This window comes from Pavona decussata, unplaced genomic scaffold (assembly GCF_977016875.1).
Source record: "Pavona decussata unplaced genomic scaffold, jaPavDecu1.1 SCAFFOLD_184, whole genome shotgun sequence".
NCBI classification, from domain to species: Eukaryota; Metazoa; Cnidaria; class Anthozoa; order Scleractinia; family Agariciidae; genus Pavona; species Pavona decussata.
The window spans coordinates 1,815,622-1,834,294 of record NW_028145593.1 but is presented as its reverse complement, the minus strand read 5'-3'; the positions used below and the strand labels follow the sequence as shown (position 1 = coordinate 1,834,294).

General features: G+C 39.0%; 2 protein-coding genes and 2 pseudogenes across 2 annotated transcripts; 2 read left to right on the top strand and 2 right to left on the bottom strand.

Annotated features, from left to right (window-relative positions):
- Window positions 1-1,165: 1,165 nt before the first annotated feature.
- On the bottom strand, window positions 1,166-2,905 carry LOC146462888 (uncharacterized). The gene has a single exon (XM_085085060.1). The coding sequence runs from the start codon at window positions 1,778-1,780 to the stop codon at window positions 1,217-1,219; it is 564 nt and encodes a 187-aa protein (XP_084941186.1). The 5' UTR covers window positions 1,781-2,905; the 3' UTR covers window positions 1,166-1,216.
- Window positions 2,906-3,271: 366 nt separating this feature from the next.
- LOC146462887 (uncharacterized) lies at window positions 3,272-5,000 on the top strand (annotated as a pseudogene).
- A 553-nt stretch (window positions 5,001-5,553) lies between these two features.
- On the bottom strand, window positions 5,554-7,969 carry LOC146462886 (uncharacterized; annotated as a pseudogene).
- Window positions 7,970-15,412: 7,443 nt separating this feature from the next.
- On the top strand, window positions 15,413-18,177 carry LOC146462885 (uromodulin-like). Its single transcript, XM_085085195.1, has 3 exons — window positions 15,413-15,727; window positions 15,918-16,035; window positions 16,196-18,177. Exons 1-3 carry the CDS (start codon window positions 15,413-15,415, stop codon window positions 16,561-16,563), a joined length of 801 nt encoding a protein of 266 aa, XP_084941321.1. The 3' UTR covers window positions 16,564-18,177.
- Window positions 18,178-18,673: the final 496 nt, after the last annotated feature.

Sequence of the window (18,673 nt, the reverse complement as noted above, 5' to 3'; positions counted from 1 at the left end):
ACGTTGGAAGGGCCACGACCCTGCACACTCCTTTGTTTTAACGTTCACACCACAGTTGAACATCTTAACAGGAACGTTTCTATTGGTCAGCTGCTCCAGCACATTTCAAAATCTATTGTAGTTTGTGCACGGTCAAGGCCAGAAATGCTAACAAAAACATATAACGAAGACGTTTGCCAGGCTTCATAACCATTGCCTTTTATTAACTATGGTTGTACTTAAGACTTTGTGTGGGGAACAAAATACAATTAGTATTGTAGGTCACGAACGCCAAATAAAGCTATATTTCATCTTTCTTTCCATAAAATCAATGAAACTGTCTCATCTCCAGCGTAATCTTATATGATTGAACTCTGTACGACCACAGCGTCAAACCGATGAGTGGTGCCGGATCAGTTGTTCAACACCTATGTGTTATACTTGACGGTTACAAAGGCTACGATATTTTCTAAACTAAGTGAGTTCTACTTTTCATCGGTAGGTAAATTATCATAATCCAGGTGAGTGTAGTCTTGAGAAGCACTGCTTCAGAGATTGCAATCCTTCTCAGGGCTACACTCACCCGGATGATCACAATTTTCGTACTTATCACATGACTCCTGGGTTCAAACCATTTACAGCTCTACTTTTATTAAAAAAAATGTCCCCTAATAAATCACACGTTGAAAGAGTAAAATAAGATCGCGGTCAACTCAATTAAAGTAAATGTTTCATAAACTGAATAATATAAGTATACAAAATAATACTGAGGTATTTTTGCGCAGTTTATGACTGTGCGGGGAAAGTAAATCTTAGCAAGGGCTATTGAAATCCAGAAAGAAAATTGGGGGTAACCACACATATTTCAGAGATTATTAAGCAATAATAATTCTAAAAAGCGCTAAAATACAAAGCAACGTATGGCATTTTTTTCCCAACTCGAAGTTTAATTATCTCTGAAAAATGCATGGTTACCGCTAATTTTCTCTTTGGATCTCAATCACCCTTGCCGAGATATGCTTTTCCTGCAAAGTCATGCATAAACCGCGCAAACATATCTCTGTTTGAATAGGCACTGCCGTTGAGAAACCCGACTTTCTTGGACCATTCCGAGATGCGCAGAACGTATGCGCAGTTGCAAAAGAAGACACCATCCTTTGAAAAAAATTAGGCGGAAGTAAAAGAATGAAAAATTAAAAATGTTTCCTTTTTATTTTCTTGGTATACAACAGATTAACTAATCGCACGTTGACACCGATCTAATTTTAGCAGCACATAACTTGTCATAGAATGGCCGGCTTTCCTCAATAGCTTTAATGACGTCATTAGGATACGTCACTTCCGGCTCACTAGATGCGTCAGCGGTTTTGCTCATACTTGGCTTGAGAAAACCGCTGCTGTTCATGGCGCCTTGCCGCCAGGCTTGTGCCCAGCCGTCCTGCCGAGCTAGAAGAACTTCATCTGCTTTCCATGACGTCATGTGATCTTCATATAGGATGCCTACTCCATCACAATAAGCCTTCATGATCTGCTTTGGTGACTCAAGCAAATCGTCGGCATTGACAATAACAGGATTGGGGTCAAGGTTCTCTTTAATAAACTCGTACATCTCGTGAAGTTCCTTGAAGCCAGCCTCATTCGGTTCAAAGTAATCCCACCCAGAGGATCTGATTTCTAGATTTTCACTCATACGGTAAAGCGAGGGGATTGACTTTTCGGGACCTCGAATGAGAAACGAATGTTTAGCGCCGGGAAAGAAATCCTGTAACATTTTCAATCTTCCTTTCACGGAATAAGCCATGTCTTTGATGAAAACCAAATCGACGTTATCGCTGGTAGATTGCTGCAATATCACCTTAGCCACGGCTTCGTAGCTTCGACTGGGGTCAACCTTCTGAGATTCATAGCGCCGGCTTTGTCTTTCTGGTCCAAAGTAATACGATTGTCCAAACGGAGGAGGGAAACTGAAGAAACCCTTGCGGGCTTTTACAAGACAGTTCCAATATTACAATACATATTAACTTTAAAATTAATTAATAGGTATCGGTACAGTACTTGTTAATGGTATTGTACGATATACGTTAACTATATGTAGCCAAGGCTTAATCTAATCATTATTTAAGTATTACCAGTAGCGAGTATAATAAAGTAAAATTGTCCAAAAGCGTTAAGCACCAGAAATCAAAAACTTTTTCATATTCTTGTTGAAAATAAAAACAATATTTGATTGCTTAATAGGTGCAGGAATATTATTCCAAGTATTAATTACTTTGTTGCGAGTTGAATAAACACTATAATTTGTCCTATTAAAAGTTTTATGTAGCTTTCTTGAACTTCTTGTATGATAATTGTGAAGTTCTGCATTAATAATACAAAAATTATTAAAATAAGGTGGAAGAGCATTGTTGAGCAGGTTGTAACTGAATGAAGAAATCAAGAGATCATTTATTTGGTGTATGTTTAGAATTTCCAACTTATTGAAAACTGGAAGAGATGGTGTATTATAAGGAGAGAAAGTGATGATTCTTAAAATTTTCCTTTGCAGCTTAAATAAGTTTTCTAACCGTGTAGGAAAGTTATTAGCCCAAACTATATTTCCATAGTGTAGGTAGGGGTATATTAAGCTATAATATAATAATTTTAGTGTTGATTGGTTCAGAAAAAAGCGAATTCTTCGTAGAATTCCGCAAATTCTTATTATTTTTAAAGTAACATAATCAATGTGATCTTTCCATGTCAAGTGTTCATCAACTATGATTCCCAAAAACTTCGTTTGTTTAACTCTTTCTAAAGTCTTGTTATTTAATTTAATATGAAGCTCCTTTTTGAGCTTTTTACTACGCGATTTAAAGACAATAAAATTCGATTTCTTAACATTTAGAGTAAGTTGATTGCTTATCAACCATTTTTGAACCTTAATTAATTCTCTATTAAAAAGTCGCAAGTGCTTATATAACTCAACAATGCACGAGGAACAAGTTTTTATTTCTTTTATAAAATATTAACTAACTGATCAGGCATAACCACTTGTTTGAGAGCAAATTTTAATCAATCAACACCTATTCTCTCCTCACATCAACAAGCCTTTTTACTATTGGCTTAAAACCTGAATGAAAAGAAAACGCTGCCCGTTTCGTCTCAGAATTTGGTTACAGCAAAACGACCTTTAAAAGCTTCGACTGTTTATGTAAAAAAGTTCTCAAGTAAAATAAGGGAAAAAGTTTGAGAAATGTGAACCACTTCACTCCTTTGTACTTGGAGGCATATTCATGTTTATTTGAACCGAGAGCGAATGGATATTACAGCTGCTGAACATTTCCTTGCCTGTGATGGTGGAGGTTGTTGAACGGCTGGCTGTAGCTGCCATTTCTCCGGAATGATTCTAATGGACAGGCTGAAAGTGTTGTGGAGACTCTTGTGCTGATTGCTTTGACACTTGTAAAGCCGATGACAAAACATTGCTGCATTTTCTGAGCTGGCTAGACGAAGGGCGAGAATTATAGTTCTGTAGACTGTTCGGATTTCTGTGACCCGAAATGTGGCAGATGTGGCGATCCACCAAACCGGCTTCAGACCACAAGGTAATGGCTGTGGCCCTAACACAGTGGTTTGTGTAGACCTTGGGAAGCATGGCCTTTGTACTTATTTCTCTCATCATATTTCCGAGCGTATTGACGCCAAGAGGACGGTTTTCGTACCAGATGTTAGATTTCATTTACCAGACAAGAATGAAGCCGAGTGCAAAGCTAACTTCAGAGTAGAAAAACACCATATTTCCCGACTAGTAGATGCACGTAAAATTTCTGCCGTCTTCACGTGTGAGTAAGGAACAGTCTGCGAGGGAACAGAAGGCCTTTGCATCTTGCTGAAGCGATTTGCCTACCCCTGTCGTTACTCCGACATGATACCCATCTTTGGAAGGCCAGTACCTGAATTGTGCATGATCAATAACACTGTGATGGATTTTATCTACGACAACCACAGACAGCGCATCATGGATTGGAATCCAAACGTCTTAAGTCCCATCACTTGAAGCTGAAGCTGGAGAATTATGCACAAGTAATTTCCAACAAAGGAGCACCATTAGGAAATTGCTTTGGCTTCGTGGATGGAACTGTCCGCCCTATTTCTCGACCAGAGGAACACAAAAGAATAGTTTACAACGGGCATAGGCGTGTGCATAGTCTTAAATTCCAATCTGTTGTTGTTCCAAATGGCCTAATTGCACATCTTTATGGGCCAGTAGGTGAATCACTCCTTATTGTTCCAAATTAAATACAACTATAATGAAGCATATTATGCTAATTGTACTGCATGTACAGTGAACTTTAAATGTTCATAACTTATACCGCAGTCCTCATAGACCCTGTCACTCACCACCCAGGGGCAGATCCAGGGGAGGGGTGAGGGGGTTGCACCCACCCCCCTACCAGAGGGTGAAAATGCTGAAAATGCCTTATTTATAATGTACATTTTCAAACTTTCTAGGTGTGCCATGTCTCCCCGGACCCCGTATTGACTTATACTGACTGACAGCCCCCCCTTTCCGCGCGTAAGATCCTGGATCCGCCCCTGCCACCCACCCAGAGTACTCTACCCTCGACCCTGTCACTTACTACCTCATGTATAACAATGTAGTTTAGAGAGGTTAATTGCTTTCTGCTCAACAGAAGGAAGAAAGCATGATGCAGCAATGCTAGGAGAGTGCAACCTGTATGACAGCCTCCAATGTGTATTTATGGGGATCCAGCATATCTTCTTAGGGTCCAATTGCAAGCAACTTTCCGGCATCTTGTGTTAACTCCACAGATGCAGGCTTATAACAGTGGCTATTTGGTGACATTATAAACTATTTCAAATTTTTGGACTTCAAAAAGAACTTAAAGATTGGTCTTAGTCAAGTGGGCAAAATGTATATCGTGTGTTCAATTCTACACAATGCATTGACTTGCCTCTATGGAAACACCACATCTCAGTTCTTTGACTTTGATCCTCCTTCAGTAGAGGACTATTTCACTTAATTAATTATTTAAAGAGTAACGACTGTGGCACTTTCTGAGAAGGCAAGTATACTCACAACAATACTGAACTGAAATTTCAAAATATTACAATCAGCACCTATGATCATTGTGCAAAATGTATAACAGGTTTCAACATGTCGTTGTCACAAGAAAACCAAACACTAGGAATGTTTGTTATGTTGGAAAGTAGAAGCATTCAGATGGGCAAGATGAAGTAACCAGAAGCTGTGGTTGGTGTTTTTTCTTATGGTTCTATCTAGTGCCCGATTGGTCGCAACACCATTAACATGTTAAAGTACTTAATCAATAATAATGTTTATAATTATTTTTCAAATTTTTTCCTACAAAAGGAAGGCTTTTAACAGCATCAAATGAATGAATCAAGATGTAACACAATAAATCTTTTGTTAAGGAAAATAAATGTTCAGTATTGATGAGGACCCCAACGAGTCACTTGTGAACAAGCTTTTCTACTATAGACATCAAGGCCTGAGTTATAAGAACAACAACACAACATTAATGACTACTCCAATGAGTCACTCTTTGAAAGTCACTAACGAACAAGTTTTTCTATTATAGACATCAAGGCCTGAGTTTGCTGTTGTTGCTGGTCCATCATGGCTTTGAACATTTGTGTTTCTGGAGTTTGGAGACTTTCTAGCCTCTCGTTCTCTCTCTTTTTCAACTCCAGCTCTTTTCCTTTAAATGCCAACTCTTGATCCGCTCTTTCTTTCAGATATTCCACTGCCCCACTTCCATTCCGTCGGCTCTTCTTTGCTTGAGTAGTTTCTTCTTCAGAATTCCTTTTCTTTGTTTCTCCCATTGTTTCCATCGCTTTCTTCCGCACATCCTCCGCCTTTTTCCTGTCTGCCTGTAGCTTCTCCCTGTTTTCATCATTTGCTTCTTGCTGTTCAGTGTCAGCAGATTCCTCAAAAGTTATGATTTGTTCGACAGCAGCATTCAGCTCTGTACGCTCGGGTGGTTTCCACTCTCTCTCAATTCTTGTGCTGGTTGTCTCTTAAATCGCTGAACTAGGTTACCAATATGATCACGAACAGATCTCTTTTCCACAGTAAAGTGTAGATCTTTTGCTTCGTTCAGATTATCTGCAATTTTCTGCCACAATGCGCTACGCTGCCCAGATTTTTTTTTTTGCACCGTAGGGGTTCACACATATTACTTCCTGGCATAAAACCAGGTCATGCAAGGGAGTCCAATTCATAATCCTGCAATGCAATAAATATACAGTGTTTTAATATGCATGTTTAAAAAACACTGTATATTAAAAAAAATTGACAGAGAAGGAAAATTTGGCTTGACGAAATTATTCCATAGATTACCAGTAGTAAGGTCGAATTTTGTACTTTCTGTTATGCTCTCAGTAAAAGGGAGGCAGTACTATCATATGGAGACATAAATTCATTAAATAAATTATAAATTACAAAATTCGCAGCTTATGTTTGGTGCATCTGAAGCGGGAATAATATTGAATTAATAGGGACCCTTTTCGGGAATGAAAGAATATCACAATAAACAAACCTTCGGGCAATTTTCCATGCTTCAGTAGCAGAGTTACTTCAAAAATTGACCTAACTTAAGGTTACTGCCATGTTTCGCGAGTGCCTTCAGGGAAATCTAGCGTACGCGCGCTGCTTTCGATAAAACCACGGAAAACTATATATCACTGTAAAGCTGATAAATTGAACTTTGCGAAAAATTCGATGTTTTTTTATTTTGTTGAATACATAAGCGCTCAGAGGCCCGTAAACTCAATACTAGACGTGTACTTAACTGAATTACCCACTCTCACGTAAAGGCGCACAACCAAACAGACTGCACAATATCAATCAGGAGATAATAGGCTAACAAACTGTGTCAGGCTTTTTCTTTATTCCTATTGGTTTGTGAAAAAATCCATCCTAAAGATGGCCAATGGAAAATTTTTGTGGTCGCGTCGGATGTCAACACGTCATGGGAAAAATATTTTGAATTTCATAAAAGCCTGACAAACTTTGATGCATTAATATCTGATGACCATTTTGGCCAAATTTCGTTGAAATCTGGCAAATCTACATACCTATTAATTCATTTGAAGATGGGGAATTCGCGCAAAAACAAAAGCCGTGTTTTCGGCCCTGAAACATTTCTGATATCGTTGTCGTTTGCTTGAGTATACAGAAAGTCGAAGTTGATGTTAAAGTGGGGAATTTCCTCAGCCATAACGCTTTCTGCGTTTGGCAAATTTTTGTGACGTAGCTTGCTTGCAAATGGTGCGCTATAATGCACTCTTGTAACGTATGCTGCGTAATGCTGCGTGCTTTATGGAGATTTAATGAACTCTCTTGGATCAATCAGAATCACTTTTTCATATTGGCTATTTTATAAACAATTAAGCAACGTTTTTTTTCTGGCTGTAAATAAAGCAAACCCACATGGCCTTTTGACACGCCGCATTTACTTGTTGTTTGTGTGGTTATTGGGTTATAACCTCCAACAGCCCATCGTACAGTAGCCGTAGATTAATTTCCGCGCGCTCTCATTGGACGAAACATGTCACGTGGTAAAATATCGGACGGCCGTTATCAAACGATAACAGTCATCCTATTTGATATCCGTAACTCGGTCTATCAGAGAAGAAAAAATCTTTACATTTTCAGTTCTAATTTCTTTTAGTCTTGTCGTAGTATCATAAAACCGGGTAAAGCCGCAAAACTTCGAGATCCATGTCATGAGCTAGGTAGAATTACTAGTCGTGTTTTTGGTCTAGCACAAAAAACGTACCAAAGTATTTTTTGATCGATGTCTTTCGATAATTTCATTGTAATTCAAATGAGCAGAGTTAACCGAGAAAAGGGCTATCTTTCGATAAGTTTTGAAACTTGAGAAAAAACTAAAGATTTTCAAATTTTTAGGGATTTTGGGCAGCTTTTCTAGCACACTTACTCAAATGCTAGAACCACCTTGTCCATCATAATACCATAAGTAAGTAGGAGTACAGGCCCACAAATTATCCCCGCACTAGAAATGATCCCCAAATTGGACCGCAAATAATTACCGGACCGCAAATGATCCTGAAATTGAACCGCAAATGATCCCTGGACCGGAAATGATCCTCGAGCGGGAAATGATCCCCAAATAGCCCTTTTCACGGTTAATTTTTCTCATTTCCATTACAATGTTATTTAACGTGCATACGAGGCAATTTCGGGTTAAAACTACAAAATAGCCCGAAATTGCCTCACATACATGCTAGATTTCATTGTAATTCAAATGAGCAGAGTTAACCGAGAAAAGGGCTATCTTTCGATAAGTTTTGAAACTTGAGAAAAAACTAAAGATTTTCAAATTTTTATGGATTTTGGGCAGCTTTTCTAGCACACTTACTCAAATGCTAGAACCACCTTGTCCATCATAATACCATAAGTAAGTAGGAGTACAGGCCCACAAATCATCCCCGCACTGGAAATGATCCCCAAATTGGACCGCAAATAATTACCGGACCGCAAATGATCCTGAAATTGAACCGCAAATGATCCTCGGACCAGAAATGATCCTCGAGCGGGAAATGATCCTCAAATTGGACCGCAAATAATCCTCGGACCGGAAATGATCCCCACATTGAACCGCAAATGATCCGCGGACCAGAAATGATCTCCAAATTGAACCGCAAATAATCCTCGGACCGGAAATGATCCCCAAATTGAACCGCAAATTATCCCCATACTGGAAATGTTCCCCAAGTTGGACCGCAAATGATCCCCGGACGGGAAATGATCCCCAAATTGGACCGCAAATGATCCTCGGACCGGAAATGATCCCCAAATTGGACCGCAAATGATCCCCGCACCGGAAATGATCCCTAAATTGAACCGCAAATGATCCTCGGACGGGAAATGATCCCCAAATTGAACCGCAAATGATCCCCGGACCAGAAATGATCCCCAAATTGAACCGCAAATGATCCTCGGACGGGAAATGATCCCCAAATTAAACTGCAAATGACCCCCAAGTTGGACTGCAAAATATCCACAGACGGGAAATGATCCCCAAATTGGACCACAAATGATCCTCGGACCGCAAATGATCCCCAAATTGAACCGCAAATGATCCCCGGACCGGAATTGGGCCGCAAATTACCCCCACACTGGAAATGATCCCCAAGTTGGACCGCAAATGATCCTCGGACGGGAAATGATCCCCAAATTGAACCGCAAATGATCCTCGGACGGGAAATGATCCCCAAATTAAACCGCAAATGACCCCCAAGTTGGACTGCAAAATATCCACGGACGGGAAATGATCCCCAAATTGGACCACAAATGATCCTCGGACCGCAAATGATCCCCAAATTGGACCACAAATGATCCCCGGACCGGAAATGATTCCCAAATTGAACCACAAATGATTCCCGGACACGAGATGATCCCCAAATTGAACTGCAAATGATTCCTGGACACGAAATGGTCCCCAAATTGAACAGCAAATGATCCTCGGACACACAATGGTCCCCAAATTGAACTGCAAATGATTCCCGGACACGAAATGGTCCCCAAATCGGACCGCAATTGATTCCCATACACGAAATGATCCCCAAATTGGACCGCAAATGATCCTCGGACACGAAATGATCCCAAAATTGAACGACAAATGATTCCCGGACACGAAATGATCCCCAAATTGGACCGCAAATGATCCTCGGACACGAAATGATCCCAAAATTGAACGGCAAATGATTCCCGGACACGAAATGATCCCCAAATTGAACCGCAAATGATTCCCGGGCATGAAATGGTCCCCAAATTGGACAGCAAATGATCCTCGGACGGAAAATGGTCCCCAAATAGGACCGCAAATGATCCCCAATTTGGAAAAATGAGGAGTTTCGTACAATTCGTGCACATTTTAGGCGTTGTGGTGGTGTACACTTACGTAAATTATATACTGTCAAGAAAGTCTTGATACAGTTTAAATATAACCACTGGTGCTATTAAGAACTGTCCAAGTTTGAATTCATTCCATACTATGTTCAGTATGGTGAGGCGATCGGGGATCATTTGCGGGCCTGTACAGTAATTATCTCACACTTTATTAGCCAGTTTAATACAAGGATATATATTTTTTTATGAGAATATTTTTTCATTGAGTGATATAGGCATACTACGGAAAACGAAAATCTGCGTTCTCCCAACAGGAGTCCAACCTATGACCTTCCAATTACTGGAAGCTATAGGGCCATTATACTCCGTCCACGTGACAAACATCCCGCATACTGCTAGGATTTGAATGTCGATGTACATGTGGCATATGTGCTATAACTATGATGAATAATCAGTGTTGCTAATAATGTCATAAGGCGGGAAATCTCAAGTTTACAGCTAGCAAGACAAGCGTCATTACAGCTTTGCCCCATCTCGCTTGATTTTGGCTATTTATGTTATGCCCTACTGAAAACCACTTTTCTGACGTGGGCCCTCTGTGAACAGATTACTGTCACCATCATCATCATCATCATCATCATCATCATCATCATCATTATCTGACCATCCCTCTTTCTTCGGAAACACTCAGTAAACATGCTAGAAAACAGACGTGGTACGGCGTTTTCATGGTTTATTATTTTGTTCAATTTTCAGAAACTTGTTCAGCTCTCGGAGACTTTGTAAACAAACGCACTGCACTCTCTTGGCATGTCTTCCTTCTCATAATGAGGAACTTTCCCTTCACTAAAGAGTTTACACCTAACTTGATTTTCTAGCTCGACCATTTTTTCTTCGTACGCTTCTCTATCGGCTGAGCGCATGCTGAAACAAATCAGTCCACCTGGCGCGATCAAGAAACAAATGCAGATATCAAAATCCAGTCGCTGTTATCAATGTAGAATTGAATTTGAATTTTAGACGCTACAAGGAAACTGCAACACTGACAACGATTGATACTCATCCGCCTACGTTTCGTACTTGTCCATTTATATATGTATGTTTGGTTGTATTAACAAAGTTCGTAAGGTAATTTGGTCACCGTTAAGAGACTCGAGTGCTGACGTTTCAAGCGTTACCTCAAAGGCGAATCATTTCTTCATTGAATCAGAACGGATTCGCTCTTACGCTCTTACGAAGGGCTAACACTTGTAAACGTCAGCACTCGTATCTCTTTATGGTAGCTGAATTACTGTATCAACACTGCTGTGAAAAATAAATATCCGTTTGTACCCCCCCACGACGCAGCGACACAGTTTCTTTATAAACTAACCCTCTTATCCAAGTATTGTTTCTTGACGAAAGTCTATCGCCAGTCCAGTAATAGTCTATCGCTAAGAAGCAATTAATTCAGATGCATTTAAACTTGGAAGAGGCTTCATGAATTTGGCTCCTGCGTCGTCCCCCATAACATTATTTCTTAACTCACTATTCTTAACCATTCTAATCATCTCCACAAAAGTGGTTGGACGGACATGCGCAAACCAAAGTGTCCCTACACAGATCACAGCATCATATGGATTGGATGCAAAGAGGTGTTTGTTTCAATTTACACAATGCAATTTGTTATTCATTGATTTGTCTACGATTAGATTGAATTTCCAATATTTATGCCTTGCAATAAATATTATGTCTCATGGTGGAATGCAAACTCCATTTTTTTTAATCTGCGTCACACTTTTTCAATAGACGGAAAAATGTGTTCCATTTATGTAGATTTTCCGCTAAATCGGAGAACCCTAATAAGCCAATCGTTTCAAGTTCCTCATGTGTATTTTAGAGAAATCGCTAAAACAGATTATAATTTATCCTTCCTTGAAAAAGCATTTCATATTTTTCTCCCAGCGCTCTAAGAGCGATTTAACGTTGTAGAAAGGGTCCTTTGTCAAATATTTAGCAGCATTTTCAAATAAACAGCAAATTCTGCGTCACATTGCCCCATTAAGCAAAGCTTTGTTTAATTTCACTGTAACTGAAGTTGAAAATTAAGGCTGGTTATTCAGATATCATTGGCGCAACGTTTTCGAAGAAATTTATTTTTTTTCTATACAAAAAAATTCACAAACAAAACTAGAGTGGTAATTTGGCACTGATAATATTCGTTACTTTCGATATTGCTCGAATGCCCTGGAGCATACTCGCATTGAAACCAGGAATCCATAATCTCTTAACACAACTGCATCGCAAAGAATCACTTTAAAAATAATCCAAGAACGTACGATACGCCGTCTTAGAGCGGATAGTACAAGGAATTGGATATTGTTGCCAGGAAACCAGCCTTTTTAACATTTCCTGTTTGTCCCATTACAGTTGTTAATAATGTAAAATGTCCTGTCGTTGAATAAATTATAAATTATACTATTTTAGGACGGAGGTTAGGAAGCGAATTGGGAGAAATAACTTTTAGCTGAGAAGAGGCTCTATAACTGCGCAACAAATTTTCCAGAGACTGTCACTGTTAAAACAGATTGTTAAACTACGCCAGATGTTGCTCTTTATTATTAAAAGACTAACTATTCTTTTCTATTGTAAGCTTAACACCTACCTACTGCCGACAGCTTTTAACAATACGTTAATTATTCACTGACACATGTACAGAAACAAATAGAATGTAGACCCGCACCATTTTAATTAACAGATTTAATTTACATCTGAGAAAGAGTAACCATAAAGTTATGTAATATTAATTTTTATCGCAAATTTGAGAACTAGTACATTACTGTTCTCGCTCTTTTTTCCTTAAACAAAAAACTTGCTACATAGTATTGACGGTGGCATATAATTTGATTTAGGAGGTTCACAAACAAGTTTGCATGGAAGGCAATTTCCTGTCACCTGTTGGTATGAAACAAAAGATGTTGTTGACATGGCTGGAAGATATTGGAAAAACAAAGTTCACGTTGTTGCTTTTGAAACCAGCAATCGATAATCTCTTAACACAACTACATCGCAAAGAATCACTTTAAAAACAATGCAAGAACGTACGATACGCCGTCTTAGAGCGGATAGTACAAGGAATTGGATTTGTTGCCAGGCAACCAACCTTTTTAACATTTCCTGTTTGTCCCATAACGGTTGTTAATAATTTAAAATGTCCTGTCGTTGAATAAATTATAAATTATACTATTTTAGGACGGAGGTTAGGAAGAGCCTTGGAAGAAATAACTTTTAACTGAGAAGAGATTAATCTCTTCAGTCTAAAAATATAACGGGAAAAAGTATTTTAGTAGTATTAGCTCTTTCATAGTATTACTGGCATAGCACTTCCTGCAGAGAGAGAAAGAGAGAGAGAGAGAGATAAAGAGAGAGAGAGAGAGAGAGAGAGAGAGAGAGAGAGAGAGAGAGAGAGAGAGAGAGAGAGAGAGAGAGAGAGAGAGAGAGAGAGAGAGAGAGAGAGAGAGAGAGAGAGAGAGAGAGAGAGACAGAGAGAGAGAGACAGAGAGAGACAGAGAGAGAGACAGAGAGAGAGAGAGAGAGAGAGAGAGAGAGGGCGGAAGGAAGGAGACCGAAATTCTTCGCTTAGGACCAAAACACCTGGGGCCCGTTTCTCGAATGTCCCGGTAACTTATCGGGCCCGATAAGTAATTTTGGTGACAAATGCTTCTTCACAGCAGTCAATGTATGTTAACTTTAAATACTAAATTTTAAAATCTTATTATTCTATGAAAACATTGGCGAAGTACCATGTCTGTACTCGTTGTATAAGCGGCGAAAAAAACATTTAAAAATATACTTAACGGGCTAGGTAAGTTACCGGGACTTTCGAGAAACGGGCCCTGGACCGGATGTTTTTTTAGTTTTAAATTCTTCACTCCCGGACACGCAATGACGTAAATCGGTAGAAACTCTGCTGAATACAAATTACGAATATTGATTGCATCCAGAACATGCTAGGACGGTTTTATAATGTGTTAAAAAATAAGTGACATTCTACAAAAAGTTATCTATATTTGAAAAATGACATCTTTTCAAGTCTGGATTTCGACGTTCTAAAACGACTTCAAAGAAATAAAGCGTATTACTAAGATAACCAATCAGAATTATCCAAACGATATTACTGGCATCATCAATAATAAATAACAATTTCCTAATCTCTTAACACAGTTACATCGCAAGGAATAACTTTAAAAACAATCCAAGAACGTACGATACCCCGTCTTAGAGCGGATAGTGCAAGGAATTGGATTTGTTGCCAGGCAACCAACCTTTTCAACATTTCCTGTTTGTCCCATTACGGTTGTTAATAATGTAAAATGTCCTGTCGTTGAATAAATTATACTATTTTAGGACGGAGGTTAGAAAGAGAATTGGAAGAAATAACTTTTAGCTGAGAAGAGGCTCAATAACTGCGCAACAAATTTTCCAGAGACTGCCACTATTGAAACAGATTGCTAAACCACGCCAGATGTTGCTTTTTACAAGACTAACTATTCTTTTCTATTCTAAGCTAAACACCTACCTACTGCCGACAGCTTTAAACAATACGTTAATTATTCACTGACACATGTACAGAAACAAATAGAATGTAGACCTGCACCATTTTAATTAACAGATTTAATTTACATCTGAGAAAGAGTAACCATAAAGTTATGTAATATTAATTTTTATCGCAAATTTGAGAACTAGTAAATTACTGCTCGCGCTCTTTTTCCTTAAACAAAAAACTTGCTACATAGTATTGCGGTGGCATATAATTTGATTTAGGAGAATTACAAACAAGTTTGCACGGAAGGCAATTTCCTGTCACCTGTTGGTATGAAACAAAAGATGTTGTTGACATGGCTGGAAGATATTGGAAAAACAAAGTTCACGTTGTTGTTTTTGAAACCGAACTAAAAGAGAGGCTGAAAGAACGAGACCAATCTTCTCAGTCTTTACATAACGACAAAACTATTTCAGTAATATCAGCAGTTCAGAGTATTATTGGCATAGCACTGCATGCAGAGAAAGAAAAAAGAGTAGACGGAAGGAAGAACTGATCGATATTCTTCGTTTATGACCGAAACACCAGGACCGGATGTTTTTAAGTTTTAGATTATTCACTCCCACACACGAAATGACGTATATCGCTTGAAGATCTATTAAATACAAATGCGTCTAGAACATGTTTGGACGGTTTTATAATGTGTTAAAATGTGTGACATTCTATAAAAAGTTATCTATGTTTGAAAAATGACATCTTTTCAAGTCTGGATTTCCGCGTTCTGTTTAATGGCTTCATCAAAACAACTTCAAAGAGTTGATGAGTGATGTTAAGATAGCCAACTAGAATTATCCCAACGATATCACTGGCCTCATCAATAATTATTAACAATTCCATGGTTATAGAGGAAGTCATAAGGGCATCATAAATGTTTTATACCGACAATAAAATTGACATAAAAAGGTCCACTTAGCCTACATCTCGAAAGAGTGTACCAGAAAGTGGAAGAGACAATGAAATTTCTAGCAGTATTCCCTCTGTTTATTTACCTTGTAAAAGAACTGAGGTTCTCCGATCAGTTCGTTCATGTTCGATTCCAGTCTGACGACTCTCTTTATCTGAATGTTACACGGCTGAAAACGACTTTTTTTGATGACATCTTGGACTGCAGCTTCACATGCCTTCAACAAACTCGTTGTGTTTCGTTCAACTTGGCGGTCGTTGCGAACAGTGAAGGGAAATTCTGGTGTGAACTTCTTCCATCAACCAGGTACAGCAACCCTCATAGACTTACTTCAAACAGCCAATCTCGCCATTTCTACATTCAGGTTTGTAATTCGAATTTCTGGTGATGACAACCTTCCTTGTTGTCACTCATTTGCGAGGTTTAATTTCTGCCGGCTTATAAAATGAAATTCTTAAACAAGTAAAATTGATAAATATTTCTCGTCTTTGGGATTCTCGACAGGAAGTTCAAGGATACATAAAACTGTGAACATTTTGTTTTCTTTCACGCAGAATCCATGTTCCAGCGAGCCTTGTCTGAACAATGGATCATGTTCAGTGAACTCGTTCCGAGATGGAACATACAAGTGCAACTGCCATCCGGGATATCTCGGGAATCGCTGTGGAATAGGTAATTACGAAACCTTAACATTGTCGCCACAGATAGAACGTTCGACCAGTACTAATACAGTCACTTAGAATTGTATTATTTTATTGCTCCGAATCGTTTCATGGTTAAAATAATAACGTCTAATAACATACAGACATTTTAATTATTTTTTTTCATTTAGTTCCACCGGAGTGTTCCACTTACAATATTCTGAATGAGACCGATCGGCACCAAAAATACGACCGAGGCTCCAAATCGGACCATGCCCTCGCGCCAGGCTGGTATCGGTTCAAATCAAGTTTATATACAAGAATGACTAACACCTGCATACCTCATCACAGATGTACGGCTGGCGTAACGGGCTGGCTTAATGGTGTGCATCCATCCCTAGAAGATGGCATCGTTACAAGAGAAGTGTGCTTTCACGGGTGGTATGACTGCTGTTATAGGAAAGTTCAGATTCGTGTGAGAGAATGCTCGGAGGGGTTTTATGTGTACGATTTGCTGCCCTCGCCTCTTGCAAAGTCTCGCTACTGTGCAAATGAATAACGCAGAGAAATTAGTCCAAAATAAGGCCTTTCTAATAGGCCATTTCCGAGTTGCTGTGAACCTCTTTATGAAAGCGAGGTTCAGTGCAAAGATTTTGTTATGAAAATTAGTTTTCATTCACGATACGCAAACAAAACAAATTTTCATATGAAAGGTTTTGTACTTATAGCCTCTCTTTCATACTGAGGTTACAGCAACTCGGAAATGGCCTATTCACTTCGTCATCACCCTTTTGTTGTTGTTTTTTTTTTTTAAAGAAAGTACCTTATTTAAGCGTCAATGTATTATAACATGCACCCAACTACTCAATACTACGAAACGTTTTTAAAATCTTATTTGCATGTGAGGAGTCCCTTGTTTCTCCCATAGTGCGTCGAGCGAACCGGACCATACGTGTTTCGATTGCCCATGCCTTGCTACCCTTCAGAGAAACAGGGGGTGCTTACCATTTACATGGGAAAACCCGGAAATTCCAGTTGCAAAATCAAATGGTACGCATCATTCCATTTGGAGTACTTCTGACTATGGGCTTCTGTTCAAAGTGATGCATTTTTATTGCTCCTCTTGGGATTTATAGCTGATGTTCAGACATTTTGCATGTTATACATGTTCTGTTAAGACAAGCTAAATCATTTCGTATTTCTGCCGAAAATTTTCATCCGGGTGGTTTGCGTAAATGGTAAGCACAAAGGACTATTCACACGGAACCTTTCGATATATCAGAACTCAGTAGCCGGCCCGAAAGTTCATGTTTGAAAATGAAATCAGATGAACCATTTTAAACGGCTGGATTTAGCAACGTACTCTTAAAATATCCGATTTTTAAAATGTTGAGCGTTAGTTTGAAGGCGTTTAATTAAGAGGCTGGCATTTAGAAAGTCCTTCAAATGGAAGCATTCCTTTTGAATTGAACGATCCGAGTGGCCAACAAGATCCGATTTATGGAAACAGCGGCCTGTGTTCTATTAAAATTACACCTGGTATATCCAAGGCCGGAGTTCTCCTCATCCAGCGGTGTGTTCCCCTGTATATAAACGAGAACGTGACTGTCACACAACGTTCCTCAGTACCGCATAAGGGTGACGCTGGTTCTGCCTGGAAACGAGATTGTCCGTTATGAGCTTACTGTTGTAGTCCTGCAAGAATTCTGGGTAGAAGGGTGTAAGTAAAAACGTAAACGTAGTAGGCACCATTAAATCTAGTCGCTCACCATGTTTTATTGGGTTCGGTGCGGACGCCGATTTTTAATTAATTAGGTGTCTTGTAGATCCTACGTCAACTAGCAGCATTATCTTTCGCGGTCCTTTGCAGTTCTCACGTGTATCTTTAAACAATTGTGTTTCTCTCGTGGAGCTATCGACAGGTTAAGCTATATGCTGTCACAGGAATTTGAAGTTCAACCTCTCTCCCGAAAGCGAAGCTTCGAGGACGTTTTTTATGTCAGTTCAGTTGAGATCATTCAAACATCCATAAGAAAAACTGTAACACCAAAGTTCAATTACATTCACTTCCAAGCAAAACCGATCGACTAGGAAAGAATAGGGTACTCAAAATTAGTAGGTAGCTTTATTCCACGGTAATCCCCACTTCAGCTAATTACAATTAACTTAGGAAGTAGACAATATTTGACCTATCATAATTATATCAAGTTAAAATGATGAAAGGAAAAAGACAAATAAACGGATAGGACCGGATACAGAGCAATTAAATACAACTAATGAAAGAAGTCTTTTTGCTTTACTTTATGGATTATTTCTATCCATCCGGGTATTCTTTTTTTAAAAAACAATTATCCTGGGAAATCGCGCGGAATATCACCTGATACTCAGCCGACGAGGCTGTAGGCCGAGTTGGCTAAAATGAGGCGATATTCCGCAAGATTGAGCAGAATAATTGTTTTATTATTCAACACATTGATAGAAAGCACAGTTTTATTGCAGAAAAGCCAGAGACTTTCTTCGTATGTCGCAGCTAGGATATCTGTTGCTACGGACGACGAATATACAGTGCACCAACCATCACACCACGTGATCAATTTAAACCATATTTGGGCAGTGTAATAGTGTATTGAATGAAAGTGTTTCCCCCGTGGATAAACACCACACCACGT

Bases quoted from the DNA above. Each gene is read 5' to 3' on its own strand.
- LOC146462885 (XM_085085195.1), top strand. From the start codon at position 15,413: ATGAAATTTCTAGCAGTATTCCCTCTGTTTATTTACCTTGTAAAAGAA. The intron at 15,728-15,917 runs GTTTGTAATTCG...TCTTTCACGCAG, and splicing joins CTCGCCATTTCTACATTCAG to AATCCATGTTCCAGCGAGCC. The intron at 16,036-16,195 runs GTAATTACGAAA...TTTTTCATTTAG, and splicing joins CGGGAATCGCTGTGGAATAG to TTCCACCGGAGTGTTCCACT.
- LOC146462888 (XM_085085060.1), bottom strand. From the start codon at position 1,780: ATGGCTTATTCCGTGAAAGGAAGATTGAAAATGTTACAGGATTTCTTT.